Source organism: Telopea speciosissima, chromosome 2 (genome assembly GCF_018873765.1).
Source record: "Telopea speciosissima isolate NSW1024214 ecotype Mountain lineage chromosome 2, Tspe_v1, whole genome shotgun sequence".
NCBI classification, from domain to species: Eukaryota; Viridiplantae; Streptophyta; class Magnoliopsida; order Proteales; family Proteaceae; genus Telopea; species Telopea speciosissima.
The window spans coordinates 17,860,511-17,873,082 of record NC_057917.1 but is presented as its reverse complement, the minus strand read 5'-3'; the positions used below and the strand labels follow the sequence as shown (position 1 = coordinate 17,873,082).

The 12,572-nt window shown below is 39.7% G+C and overlaps 1 protein-coding gene across 1 annotated transcript; it reads left to right on the top strand.

Moving 5' to 3' along the window:
* Window positions 1–1,666: 1,666 nt before the first annotated feature.
* On the top strand, window positions 1,667–4,180 carry LOC122652602 (acid phosphatase 1-like). Its single transcript, XM_043846386.1, has 3 exons — window positions 1,667–2,091; window positions 2,477–2,689; window positions 4,003–4,180. The coding sequence occupies exons 1-3, from the start codon at window positions 1,691–1,693 to the stop codon at window positions 4,178–4,180; spliced, it is 792 nt and encodes a 263-aa protein (XP_043702321.1). The 5' UTR covers window positions 1,667–1,690.
* Window positions 4,181–12,572: the final 8,392 nt, after the last annotated feature.

Here is a 12,572-nt window from a genome sequence, read left to right as displayed (position 1 = left end):
CATGGATTCCCACCTGTGCAGGGTGCTCGAAAAGTGAGTAGGACTGTCATTTTACCCTTGCCTGTGTGAGACCCCATATATGCCAGCCGCACACATATATGCCAGCCGCACGGGGAGCGGCAGCAGAAGATCCAAATCCACGAGGAAATGGGTAAAAACACGCACTGCATTTCCATGCACCAAACAGCCCTGCTGCCGCACCGACCTTTTTTCTTCTTTTGTGTGCGTGACCTCCTTTTCTTTCCTTTTTATAGCTCATTGGAGTATTCCGCAACTTTAGGAGGGATGAGAAGAACTATCTTGCCGACATGCATTATTTTGACTTCATTTCACATCATATAGTTGTGGTGGGTTACTAAATTGAAAGCAGTTCACACTTCACAGAATAGGACTGGTGAGAGGAAACATTACCCTCTCCTCTCCTCTTTGCTCTCTCTCACCAACCCTCTTTCCATGAAATCAAATATTCCACCCATTTTGATGTTGTTGCGTGTGTTTTCTTTGGTCTCGTGTTGGTGCAAAGAATATATGCCCAGACAATGATCTCTTGCCCTATTATTATTATGAAAAAGGTGTGTGTATGCGTGCCACAAACATCCAATGGGGGGGATTGAATCTTCTCCAACACACCAATGCGTCCACAGTGCATCAGACGGCTGGTGTGTTGTCCTTAAGATGCGTGCCAACCCACTCAGCCATCCAATGTGCATTGTAGAGGATCAAATCCCAAGGGGAGTGATGGGGTCTTTAATTCACTGCCCCATGTGAAAGGGTGCAGGGGATTGTTGATGGGCAGCGTTCTTGTTTCCTATTATTATTTTGGAAAAAAGAACACTTCCTAATCGCGTGCATCACGTGGTCTTGCGCCTAGACATAGGGCCACGCGAAATAACTATCGTATTTCAATAGAAAAATGGAAATCACAAAAAACGTAACGGTCATTTTGTGTGGCCCTATGTCAGGACGTAGGGACCACCCACCACACACGACCAGGTAAGATTTTGTTTCCCATTTTAGAGAAAATATATGGTTTCAGGTACTCCCTATGCCCCAGACACAGAGAGGTTGAAATGATCAACCTACCCCATGAAAGACGAAAATACCCATCCTATTGATGCTTACGCACGTTCCCCATAGAAAACTTTTTTCCATTATTTTATTATCATCATCATCAACAATGATGCAAAGATGACAAAAATGGGTCTCTAACCACGTGGCGGGCAGAAGGAAGCCACTTTGGTGTGATGGATTTTCATCAAACCACTACCTTTTCATCTTTTTCTTTTGGCCTTTTTAAAACCCTACTGCTCTTTCGACTCATTCCATGTAAATATTGACATGGAGGCCTTCGCTTTGCCCAAACAGTCATCGAAAAAAACAAATTATAAAGGTCTCATAGGCCCTACTCAATGGCTAGCTAGACATATATCAAAGAGGTCTTCAAATATCAAGTCTCCTCCAACGCACGCTAGCTATCCCTTACCTTTGCCTTCACCCCAACAACAGAATGTGAATCACAACTATATCGTGCCTTTGGCATTTACACTTTGCCACTTCTTCCTTTCGTCAACCATTCCAACCCTTTACCGTCATAACAATCCTCCTTTCCCATCCATAAGTCTCTCTCTTTCTCTGGAGCCCACCTCTGTGGACTTTTACCGAATAATTGAAGCGCATATTGTTTTCGACAATGCGAATGCTGTGGGAGGTTTTAGTACTAATGTTCTTGGCCATGTTCTCTAAGATCAGCGGCAGCAACGGCGGCCAAATGAATAAGCCGGCATGTTCAAGGGGTAGCAGCGAAGCTGCAGGTGTAGTGGATGCGGAAAGCTACTGCTTTAGCTGGAGAGTAGCAGTGGAGGCCAACAATGTGCTTGGATGGCGAACGCTCCCTCCTCAGTGCATGAGCTACGTGGAAAATTATATGCTTGGTGGGCAATATGAAAGGGATCTGGACTTGATTATGGAGCAGATCTCTACCTACCTTGATGGTATAGTGCTTTCTGATGATGGCATGGATGCTTGGATCCTTGACATCGATGATACTTGCCTTTCTAATCTCATCTATTACAAGGACAACAAGCGTTTTGGGTATGTTCTTTCTCAATTTAATATGTACTTCTCACTATAGTTCAAAATCTCATTTCATTTTGGTCGAAATTTCAAATATTTCGGTCAAGACGAAAAGAAATGCAACATCGAATTGTAAAAATACAATATTTCAAAATTTTTGAAAATTGCAATTAAAAAATACATTATTTCGACAAAATTTCGATTATTTCATTTTGGTATTTCGATCATTTTGGCATTTTACACCCACAATGACCAAGCAAAACTCATAGAAAAAATACAATATTTTGACGAAATTTTGGTATGTCAAATTTTGATTTGACCGAAATAACCTTCTGAAATGAGATTTAATACTATGCTTCTCACACACATGAATTAAATTATGAAAGATGATTGATGAATATAGGTGCGATCCATTTGATCCAATTGATTTCAAGAAGTGGGCATTGAAGGGAAGTTGTCCTGCAATTCCAGCGGTTCTCGAATTGTTCAAGAAGTTGATTTCAAGTGGTTTTAAGGTTTTCCTTCTTACGGGCAGAGACGAAGCCGGGCTCGGCCAAGCCACCTTGGATAACTTGCATAACCAAGGATACCTCGGCTATGAACGCTTGATTATGAGGTACCTACTGTAACCAATAATTTTTAAATATTAAAAATTGGTAAGAGATTGTTGTCTGGTCGCATGCCCTGCACTAGTGCAGGGCCAATGAGAGCGTAGGGGCATCAATATGGATGAGATTTTTTATTTCAAGGGAGCCAACACGGTAATTTCCCATGTTCCTATATTTGATTGCAGACCATGGTTTGAGATATCGGTATCGTATCGGGCGATATGTACCGATTTTGCAAGTGTCCAATCCCGATACCATATCGGTGACACAATACAAAAAAAAACGGGGGTAAAATTATAAAAAACAAAAAATACAAAACTCATTTTTAAAGGAGAATTAGAGACAACTTTGTCCGATACGACTGATCCATGCCAATACTGTATTGGTTTCTAGGTTGACCAATACCATTCTGATACCTTGCACTAAAACCATGGTGCAGACTCCACATGACTAGGCAGCCTTCTTCCCAAAAAATAAATTAAAGGCATCAAACCCAGGCCTGGCCTGATCGAGCCTGCCCAAATAAAACCGAAATCGAACTGACTATTTATTAAACAGCTCAATTTTGGTTTTTGGATAGGGTTTTTTTTTATATATATTCAGTTTTGGCCTTATTTTAGGTGTTTGGTCACCAATAAAAAGCTGTTGGTTCGATTTCAGTTTTTCTTATTTGTTTCCACCAATTTTTTTCCAAACATTAAAAAGGAACAGAAATTATCTTCAATATTAACTAAAACATTAAAGAGGAATTGAATTTATTCGGTTCTTTATTTGGTTCAGTTCAAACCGATATTTTCATCCTTGAAATCAAACCGAATTGAGAAAATATTTCATATTTTGAAATCAAAACCGATGTTTTGTTTCAATTCGATTTTAAATAACCGATTTCAATTCTAAATTGACACGCTTATAATAAACTAGTTTCCATCTTGACTTTGAGGACCGAATACCGATTACATAAGCGGAAGTTTTCGATCTTGATCCTAAAAAGTGGTGAATCAATTAAGGTGCAATCGAAACCAACTGGTTTGACACCCCTGAACAAATATAAGTATGGTGTAGAGTAGACTCTGGCGGATCTTTATCTCCTCCAGGTCTCTGCCCTGCTCAATTCCCCAATTCCTCTAACAAAGGGGGTTGGAATGACCACCCTACTCCTGCCCAAACACTCTGCCCAGATGGGATCTACCATTCCCTTATTAGAGGAACTGGAGAACTGAGCCGGGTAGGGATCTGGGGAAGATAATTTTCCGACTCTGGCAGCATTAATAGTCCATTACACTCCATTGCATATATCGGATTTGTGGTTAATTTGGTGCAGGAATGGAGCTTACAAGGGAAAAAGCGGGAGGGTGTTCAAGCCAGAAATTCGTAAAGAAATAGAGAGAGAAGGTTACAGGATTTGGGGAAACGTTGGAGATCAGTGGAGCGACCTCATAGGGGATTGTCCTGGCGCACGTACTTTTAAGCTTCCTAATGCCATGTATTTCGTCCCCTAAAGTTATTAAAATTGATGGAAGGTTATATGAAAATACAAAATTGAAGTCCTTTTAATCATATTTTAGGGCTAATTACATCTAGAAACTTTATTTGGGTCTCCCTTTTATCGAAATTTAAGTAAGATCAAAGTCACCAATATGCTCACATGATCTAAAAAATTTTCAAATATGAGTATATTGTTCACTTGGAATATATTTTTTTGAATTTTTAAAAAGGTTTTTTTTTTTTTTTTTTACATCTTTAAAAAAAAAAAAAAGACCATGCAAGCATCTTATTGGTACAATTTCATCTTAAAATAAGTAGAAGAAGTAACTAAAATTACAAGAGATGACATTTTGTATTTTATATTCATCTCCATTTGATGGCATTTTGATAAGTTTACTCAAACTTTGATTCAAAGTTTGAGCAATTTGTTGTAATTTGAACTTAAATAAAGAGAACAAAAATATCTCTTTGTAAAATAAATCTGGAAAATTTATATAAAAATACCTTTAGAAGTTGATGTCTATTAGTTCTTCGTAATGTTGATATCACGAACACAGTGAACAATACGGGCAGAATGTTAAAGCGCTCTTATTAGTGCAAATATAGGTTGACCAACACTTTTACCTCTAAGATAAAACAACCCCCTAATCACAAAGGTAGCACTCCTAGTTGTGATTACACAGGGAGTCTAGAAGCTATACTCGTACTCAGAAACAAGCAAGTAAGAAGAAGTGAAAAGAGAGCAGAACAAGAACGGATAGAAGAAATAGAATTGCAGAATTCCTTTTCTGTTACAAAAGTGTTCCCAAAACACTATCTTGAAAACAATCTTATTTGCCGTATGTGGGTATTTATAGAGTACAAGTACTCTCGTCTGAATAGACATACCTGTACGACACCCATTCCCCAACCCGACTAGACGTGCACGCGTGTGTGAAAAGCACATGGACCCCAACTTCACGCATGGGTGAAGAGAGACTTCCTCCACAACCCTATATCCCTTGAAAGTTACATGAATACTTATTAAGAGCTTCTCCATCTTGCAAATAGTCGATGTGGGATTAAACAAAACACACTTCAAGACACCAAGATACAAAAGAGCTATAATACTAGACAAAAGGAAGAGAGATGATTTGAAGCTTTGAAAATATAAAACTCCAGCACAACTTTCTTTAACTCTCCGGTGTGTCTTCAAGGATGAAGAAAATCCCTCAGGGAAGATCTCGGTTCTCACATGTGCTTCTGTCTAGAGGGGAATATTTGGGGTTTCACGCGAAAACAATTATCCCACATTAGATGTGAGTAGCCCGATGTGAAGGCTTATAAGGACTTGGACACCACTCCTTAATGACTAGCTTGTAAAGGTGAGTTCCACTCGAGTCCCAACAGGTATATCTCTTGGTCCCACTAAAAGAAAGTTATACTAATGAAGTGGTACAGTAGACCAAGATCACACTAGAGGTTATATCAATTCTAAAGGCATGACTATTGATACGGGTAAAATACTTCCACCACTCACACAAAATAGGAAACATAATCCAATGAGTCGCCCACCACACTTTCCCGATATAGAAATCTTTCAAGAGCTAAACTCCACGACAAAGAAGTACATTCCAAATAGGAAGCTAAGAAGATACACATCTCGTAATTAAGGGAAGGAATCCTAACGAATCTACAAGATATAGAAGCTTTCTGCAAACAGACTCTCCAAAAATTATTCCTATTCCAAAAAGAAAATTACTAATTCGTGATGAATGCGTATCCGAGGAGGATTCTCTCCCCCAACTCAAGTCACCAGGCTGTCAATATAAATAGAACCTCCCTCAGAGGGAAAAGTATGACACAATAACTACTCAAAACTCTTGTGATATTGCTCTGCTATTCCCTTCAGTTGTGAAGAAGCTGACTTAGGCATCGAAGAGTCTTTGCCGAACATAGTTCCGGCCTTCTCACGGTGTCTTCTTCTTTGTTTTTCAAAGGTATTTTACTCAACGTACCTCGTATCCGCGGAAAGTTAGTTTTTTTCGGCAACAACTATCATGAAAAAACATGTGTTAGAATTAAGATACGCAATTAACATGATGGTTGCTCCAAAAACTTCTAGATTTTGCTCCAAGAGGTAATTTTCATTGATTTTCCTACTATTTTAATCACTAAAAAAAGAGAAAAATAGCCCAAAGAAGATCCTAGTGCATTCATGGGTGATTCAAAAGAGGGTTACTAGATCATGAACGATCGATTTGGATTTGAATCAAGTCTTTGATTTCAAGTTTTGAAATGATGAAACATCATGTTCTTCAACTCTTAGATCTCTTAGCGATGCAATCCATCTAGCAAAATATTTCCTACCAGCTTGGAATTGGGAAAAAATATGAAACACCATTTAAAGATGAATTTATAAATTAAGGGGAAAAGAATGATGTCTAGTCGATTTCCCCTGCGCCCACACACAAGGGGGCGAAATGGCCAACCTACTCGTCCTATTGGATGCCTCCCTCCCTCAGTGACCCCTAAGCTGGTGCAGGGGCCACACGATCGGGCAGAAAACCCTTCCCCATAACTTAAACATAAGTTGAAATCCTTTGCAAAAACTTATGTTTGTGGACTTCACCGATGGCTTGTTAAGTAGTTTGAGTTGCAACTCCAAATCCAAATCGTCATCTTCTTGTTTTCTGGACAGACTTTTATCTCCTTCTGCTACACTCTTTCTCAAAACCAAAATATCATTAAGAGAACAAAAATAATTCCAGATCTTTTGATCCTTTAGGTCAACCATGATCGGCGAGAACCCAACACCTTAGCAGTCCAAGCAAGAGATAGTTTTATATAAGTCTGTGAATGCATACTATGCATTAAATGACATTTATTCTACCATCCCAAAAATAGAATGAAGTTAAAATGTATGTTGTCTTTACTTAGAGGAAGGGAAATTTGCTCTTCCATCCCATAAATAGAATGAAGTTAAGAATGTAACTTGACTTTACTTACAACTAGGCGGACTTTTTTTCCTCGTATTTTGGTTAAAAAGATTTGGTAGATGGCCACCCACCAAGAGAATATTTGGACAAACACACTATGTTCTACCACATGTTCTACCACATGGAATTAAAGGTGATTTTATCAAATCTTTTCATTGGATATTGAGGAAATGGTCTATGTTGGCCACATCAAATTTCATCCTCAAGTTCGATCATTTACCCTTCCATCTACGCCTTACCCTTTCAACTAAAAAGAAAGGGAGTGGATTCCCTTTGATGCCAAAGTACTAATTATGGCGATTGGAGGGGTCCCCATTTTGAATCTGACAATAGGTGGGCCGTTTCGGACATTTCATTATTTAGAGGAACAATGAAATGTGAGAAGGCATGTAAAAGTGTTACACACACTGTCCGTGTGCGGAACCTATTCCAAAAAAAAAAATTATATTGCCACACCCTCCCTTGTATGTACATACTAAAAATCTTTATTATGCTTACATAGCAACTCCATTAGTGATGAAACTTCAATATTGATAGGAAGCCCTAGGCCACCCTAGCTATCCAAAAAATTGAGAATGTTCTTGGTCTATCATGTGGTAGTTGTTAAAACTATATGGGAAGGCTTCCTTGGGTATCCCAAGCGTAAACAAACATTCCCAGTGGAACTATGTCCTAAAGGGCCCTTGACGTTTAAGGCCTAATAGAGGCTTTACGACCATCACGTACCTCAAAAATTGAACCTAATTGTTTGGATTTCACTCACAAACGATCAAGGATGACCTAAAATGAGCAAAAGCTCTTTTGGAAATCCTCAGAGCTCAAATAGGCTAGAAATGGAATGAGAAAATGAAGTGACTCTTTGTATTTCATAAGGATGATTGAACACAGAACCGACATCGAACTGACCATTAATAGACATCGTCGAGCTATTAATTCCCTAGAATCGATGTTGACTCAGGCTCTCACTATCGATAAAGCCAATTCTCAATGTCGATCAGCATATTTTGGCACCAAATTCAAACTTTGAACCAATAAGGTCCACTCACACTGTGACTTGGCACGTTTCACATGCCAATACACCTCTTCCACGTGGCCCACGGCTCTAAACAAGTGAAAAATTGACACCCAGTCACGCCCAATCAATGGAGACTATCAGTTTTGACACAAATCTGCCCTAAATTACACCCGTACACCGCCAATTACCATTCATGCCCATACAATGGAAAAATTCTCAATCTGCCCTCAACCATGGCAAGTACTGTACAAATCAGCGACAACAGAATCACAATAAGGTCCCTCACCAATTCCCAGCGTGCCCTAATGGCATAAGTTATACTCACTAAATTCCCAGCATGCCCTAAAAGGCCAAAGTTATACAAGATTATGAACCCACTTGATAACCTTACGAGAAACAGTTTCTGGTGTTTTTCCGTTCTGAGAAACAAAAAAACACCTAAAAATCGCTTGATAACGAAGTGTTTTTTGTGACTGTTTTTGGAAACATAAATCAAAATTTATGCTCCCTGGAAGACTTTTGACAGAACATGTTGGACACGTTCTGTCGTTTCTTGGCTGAAAATTGGAAAAGTGTGCCTGATAAAAACTCTTATATTTGTTCACTATGTTCTTTTGTAAAATTGGAAAAGTGTGCCAAACATATCCTTTTGTTAATTTTTAAAAAAAAAAAAAAAAAAAAAAAGGTTTTACTTGTTTCCAAGAGTACAGGTTTACCAAGCGGGTCAAAAACGATTTCTCAATACAGAAAATGAAAAAACTGTTTTGTTGTTTCTCAGCACATAACCAGAACAGAAACACCAGTAAGGTTATCAAGCGGGCACTATATTTCCTAGCACACTCACGCAACGGCAATGACTGTACTATTACCAAATTCTCAGTGCTTCCCGAAATGGCAGAGGTTGTACATTCTCACCGCACCAACTCCCATGCAACAATAATTACGATTATACCCTGACGGAAGAGCCCATACTATCTGCAATTGAGGCTTCCCGCGACAATGATGAGCATCCTCCAAGGCGTAGAGTTGATGTATCTATAGATGTAGTGCAAATGTGCACTTTCCGATTTCTTCCATAGATCGTTCACCCACAAAACATCGAAGGGGGAAAACCTTGTAAACCCTCACCGGAGCCGAAACAAGAACCCATGAACGCTCTAAACCACCCCTAGAAGGGCTAGACATGACCCAGTCCTCTTAGGACCTAGCTTAGCCTACCACGACACTAGCCCAAACAACCTAATTCCCATTGTCGACACTTGAACCCAGGGTCAACACTCAAAGACCCTGAGTCGACATCTACCATACCTTCCACCAACATCGACCCTTCCCCTTGTGAATGTCGAGCAGAGCCCTTTGAATATCTATCTACCCTCGATACTTAGACCTTTTCTCACTAACACTGAACATCAATCACTGATATCAATTGTTGTTCATCGACACCAGCTCGATGTCGACTTACCCCCTCCTCGATGTCGAATCAACCCCACTTCAATGTCAATTCTATGAAAATCTAAGACACCCAATCTTGTCATGTTTAGCTCCGTTTTCACTTCTTTTCGTAACCAAGCTTAATTTTGGTAACTTGGATGTGTATTTTGCCTCCCTTAGGTCCCAAGAAACTTCAATAAACCACTTGCCCACATGCCAGTAGCTATAACTTTTACCAAACACCCATCGTCGATGCAAAGACACTCTTTCCTATGCTTTACCAACGATCCAGATCAAACCTATGATCCAAGCACGAATTTGGGAGTGCATAAACCCTCTACAACTATAAATACACTCTCTCTCACGTTGAGGAGGATCCTTGGTCAATTCTTTTGGTCTCTTACTTAGTTCATAGCTTAGAAACACCAAAACATGGTGGTTTTTGTTTGCTACAACAAAGTGTTCTCCAATAGAGAATAAAAACAACCTATACTAGTGGTGAAATTATCTTCAAACAATCTTCTTCTGAGTCACAAAGGGAAGCCTCCACTCCCACTTGAGTTCAAATCTTTTCAACTAGGTAACACACTACCTTTCGATCTACTTTTATCGGATTTATCGTCTTTTTCTTCTTCTTTTTTGTTTTGCATCTCCACTTGAGGTGTGTGATCCCATCTCTTTAGATGGTGATCACACACAACTGCCCTTTGGTGTCTCATTGATCTTTAATGTATAATCCCCTTCCCCCCTGTAGACTAAGACTCCCCCTATTTTTTCTTATTATAAATGCTATCATGTTTTTCATGTGTTATTTTCTTCTCTTAAGTATTTTGCACCATGTTTTCTCCTCTATTCATGTCCCTAAATTCCTCTCTTCATCATTCATGCATAACGCCCTCATATTTACTACCATCCTCTTCATTCATATTTTCTATACGCATGCATGCGTTACAATTACGTTTCTTTCATCGTCTCTATTCACTATGGATGTCATTACATGTTTGTCATACATCTCCCATTTTGTAGACAAACTTTTAAGTATGTGCCCTCATGCACCTTCATCTGTATTTCTTATTCTCTTATTTTTTCTTTTATTTTACTTTTTGCCCAAAAACATGTTATACCCCCACCTAGCCAAGTAATGGTAAGATCGGCTTGATCAGGCGGACTAGGATGTTTAATACCTTCCTCGGATTGTATTATGAACCGTATTCAGACCAATGGACTGACCAATCCCCAAAGGGCATTACAAGAGAGTCATTTTCTTACATCATGGGTCATAGACCCTCCACTAGGTGGTGACTCCAACATTCAATTCACCTCCTTTTTCTTCCCAGAGAGGAATGAGGTGGAAGGCACGTGGCGATCCCCTGCCATGTCATTGTCCTCACAACAATAAACATGTAGTCGCTTAGGGCCAAAGTGAGGGTAGTATTTTCTTTTTTTATGTGTGTGTGTGCTTTCGTTTCCTTATTAAAGGAGGCATAGCTTCATCATTCATAAGGCTTTCTGCAATGCCTTAGCATAGGTGAACATGAGAGCTTATACCATTGCAAATTCAAACTCAGAAGAAAACCCCAAGCGTCAGATCGGTACCTCCTCAACTCTAGATTCGTTTTCTACATTTCTACAGTTTTGCCAATTCAAAACCTAGGTAAATGGAGGTGAAGTGATTTGAAACTCTTTGATTGCATAGATGCAACTGCGAAGTAGCTTTCCAAACTCTACGTTGGAACTCTATTGTTGGTAGTATTTGTAGGTTGTGAGATTGATTTCTTCAAGGAAAAGTCCATCTAGTACTTTAAAGTTTAACCCACAAGGTATCATATTGTGCCATGTTTATATGAGATTCAAACTTCAACTTTTCCAACACATTCATGTTGCTATTTTTTGCTCAGCAATGGAGAGGGTCCAAGGGTTTTGTCTACTTCCTGTGGTTCTTTCCCTATGTTGAGATCGAGGAGTCAAAGACCCATGAAAGACAGTAACGAGAAATAGCTTCTGGGGTTTGGGTGGTGGTGAGGGCAAGGGAGAGAGAATAAAGGGTTGAGATGGTGGGTAGGGTTGCAGAGAGGGGGAGGGGTGTGGACCGTGTGGTGAGAAGGCAAGGAGCCTTAGGGGAGGGCAGGGCAGGGCAGGGTAGGGTGTCATAGGAGTGGGGAGAGGAAGCTAGAGTCAGTGCTGGAGCTGGAGCTGGAGTTGGAGCTGGAGCTGGAGCTGGTGAAGGAGGGGAGAGGAAGAGGAAGGAGAGAAGGACTGGGAGTTGGAGACGGAGAAGAAGGGGAGTTACAAAAAGGCCATACACAAAAAAGGGGAAGTGTTCCCTATAGAGGAGCGTGGACGTGGGGACCAATGGGAGCGCAAGCAGAAGCATCAAGCGGGTGGTCATTTCCACCTTTCATGGGGGTGGGACAGTCATTTCTGCCTTTCATCGGGTGAGATGGTTATTTCACCCCCTTTGTGTATGGGCATGGGCGGTACTCATACTCCCCCACATGGGAAACATTTCTCAAAAATTAAAAAAGAGAGACTAATAAAATAATAAAGTGGAAAAAGTGGAAAAAATAAATAAATAAAAAAACAAAAAAGGTTACAAACATCATTTGTCATTGCTTTGGTTACTAACAAAATTTCCCATTAAATTTTACTTTACATTGTATCTAAAGAATAAAATAAAAGTTCGATCTAAAAAATGTGCAAATGTTCTCTGTGCTACAGCGCAGCCTGTGCCTAGACACATGAGTCTGCCATTCAGGGGGTAGGTTGGTCATTTTTCCCACCCCCATGTGTCTGGGTGCAACCTGCGCCCCCGGCACAGAGAACATTTGGCCTTAAAAAAGTATAAGGGAGAAAGAATGTTGTATTTTAATTAAAAGAAAAAAGAAAAAACGTTGCCAAGCTGCATAAAAATTACATTTAAAAAATATAAAGGAAAAAGAATGTTGCATTGAGGGCATATATATCATTTTCATAAGACGAGAT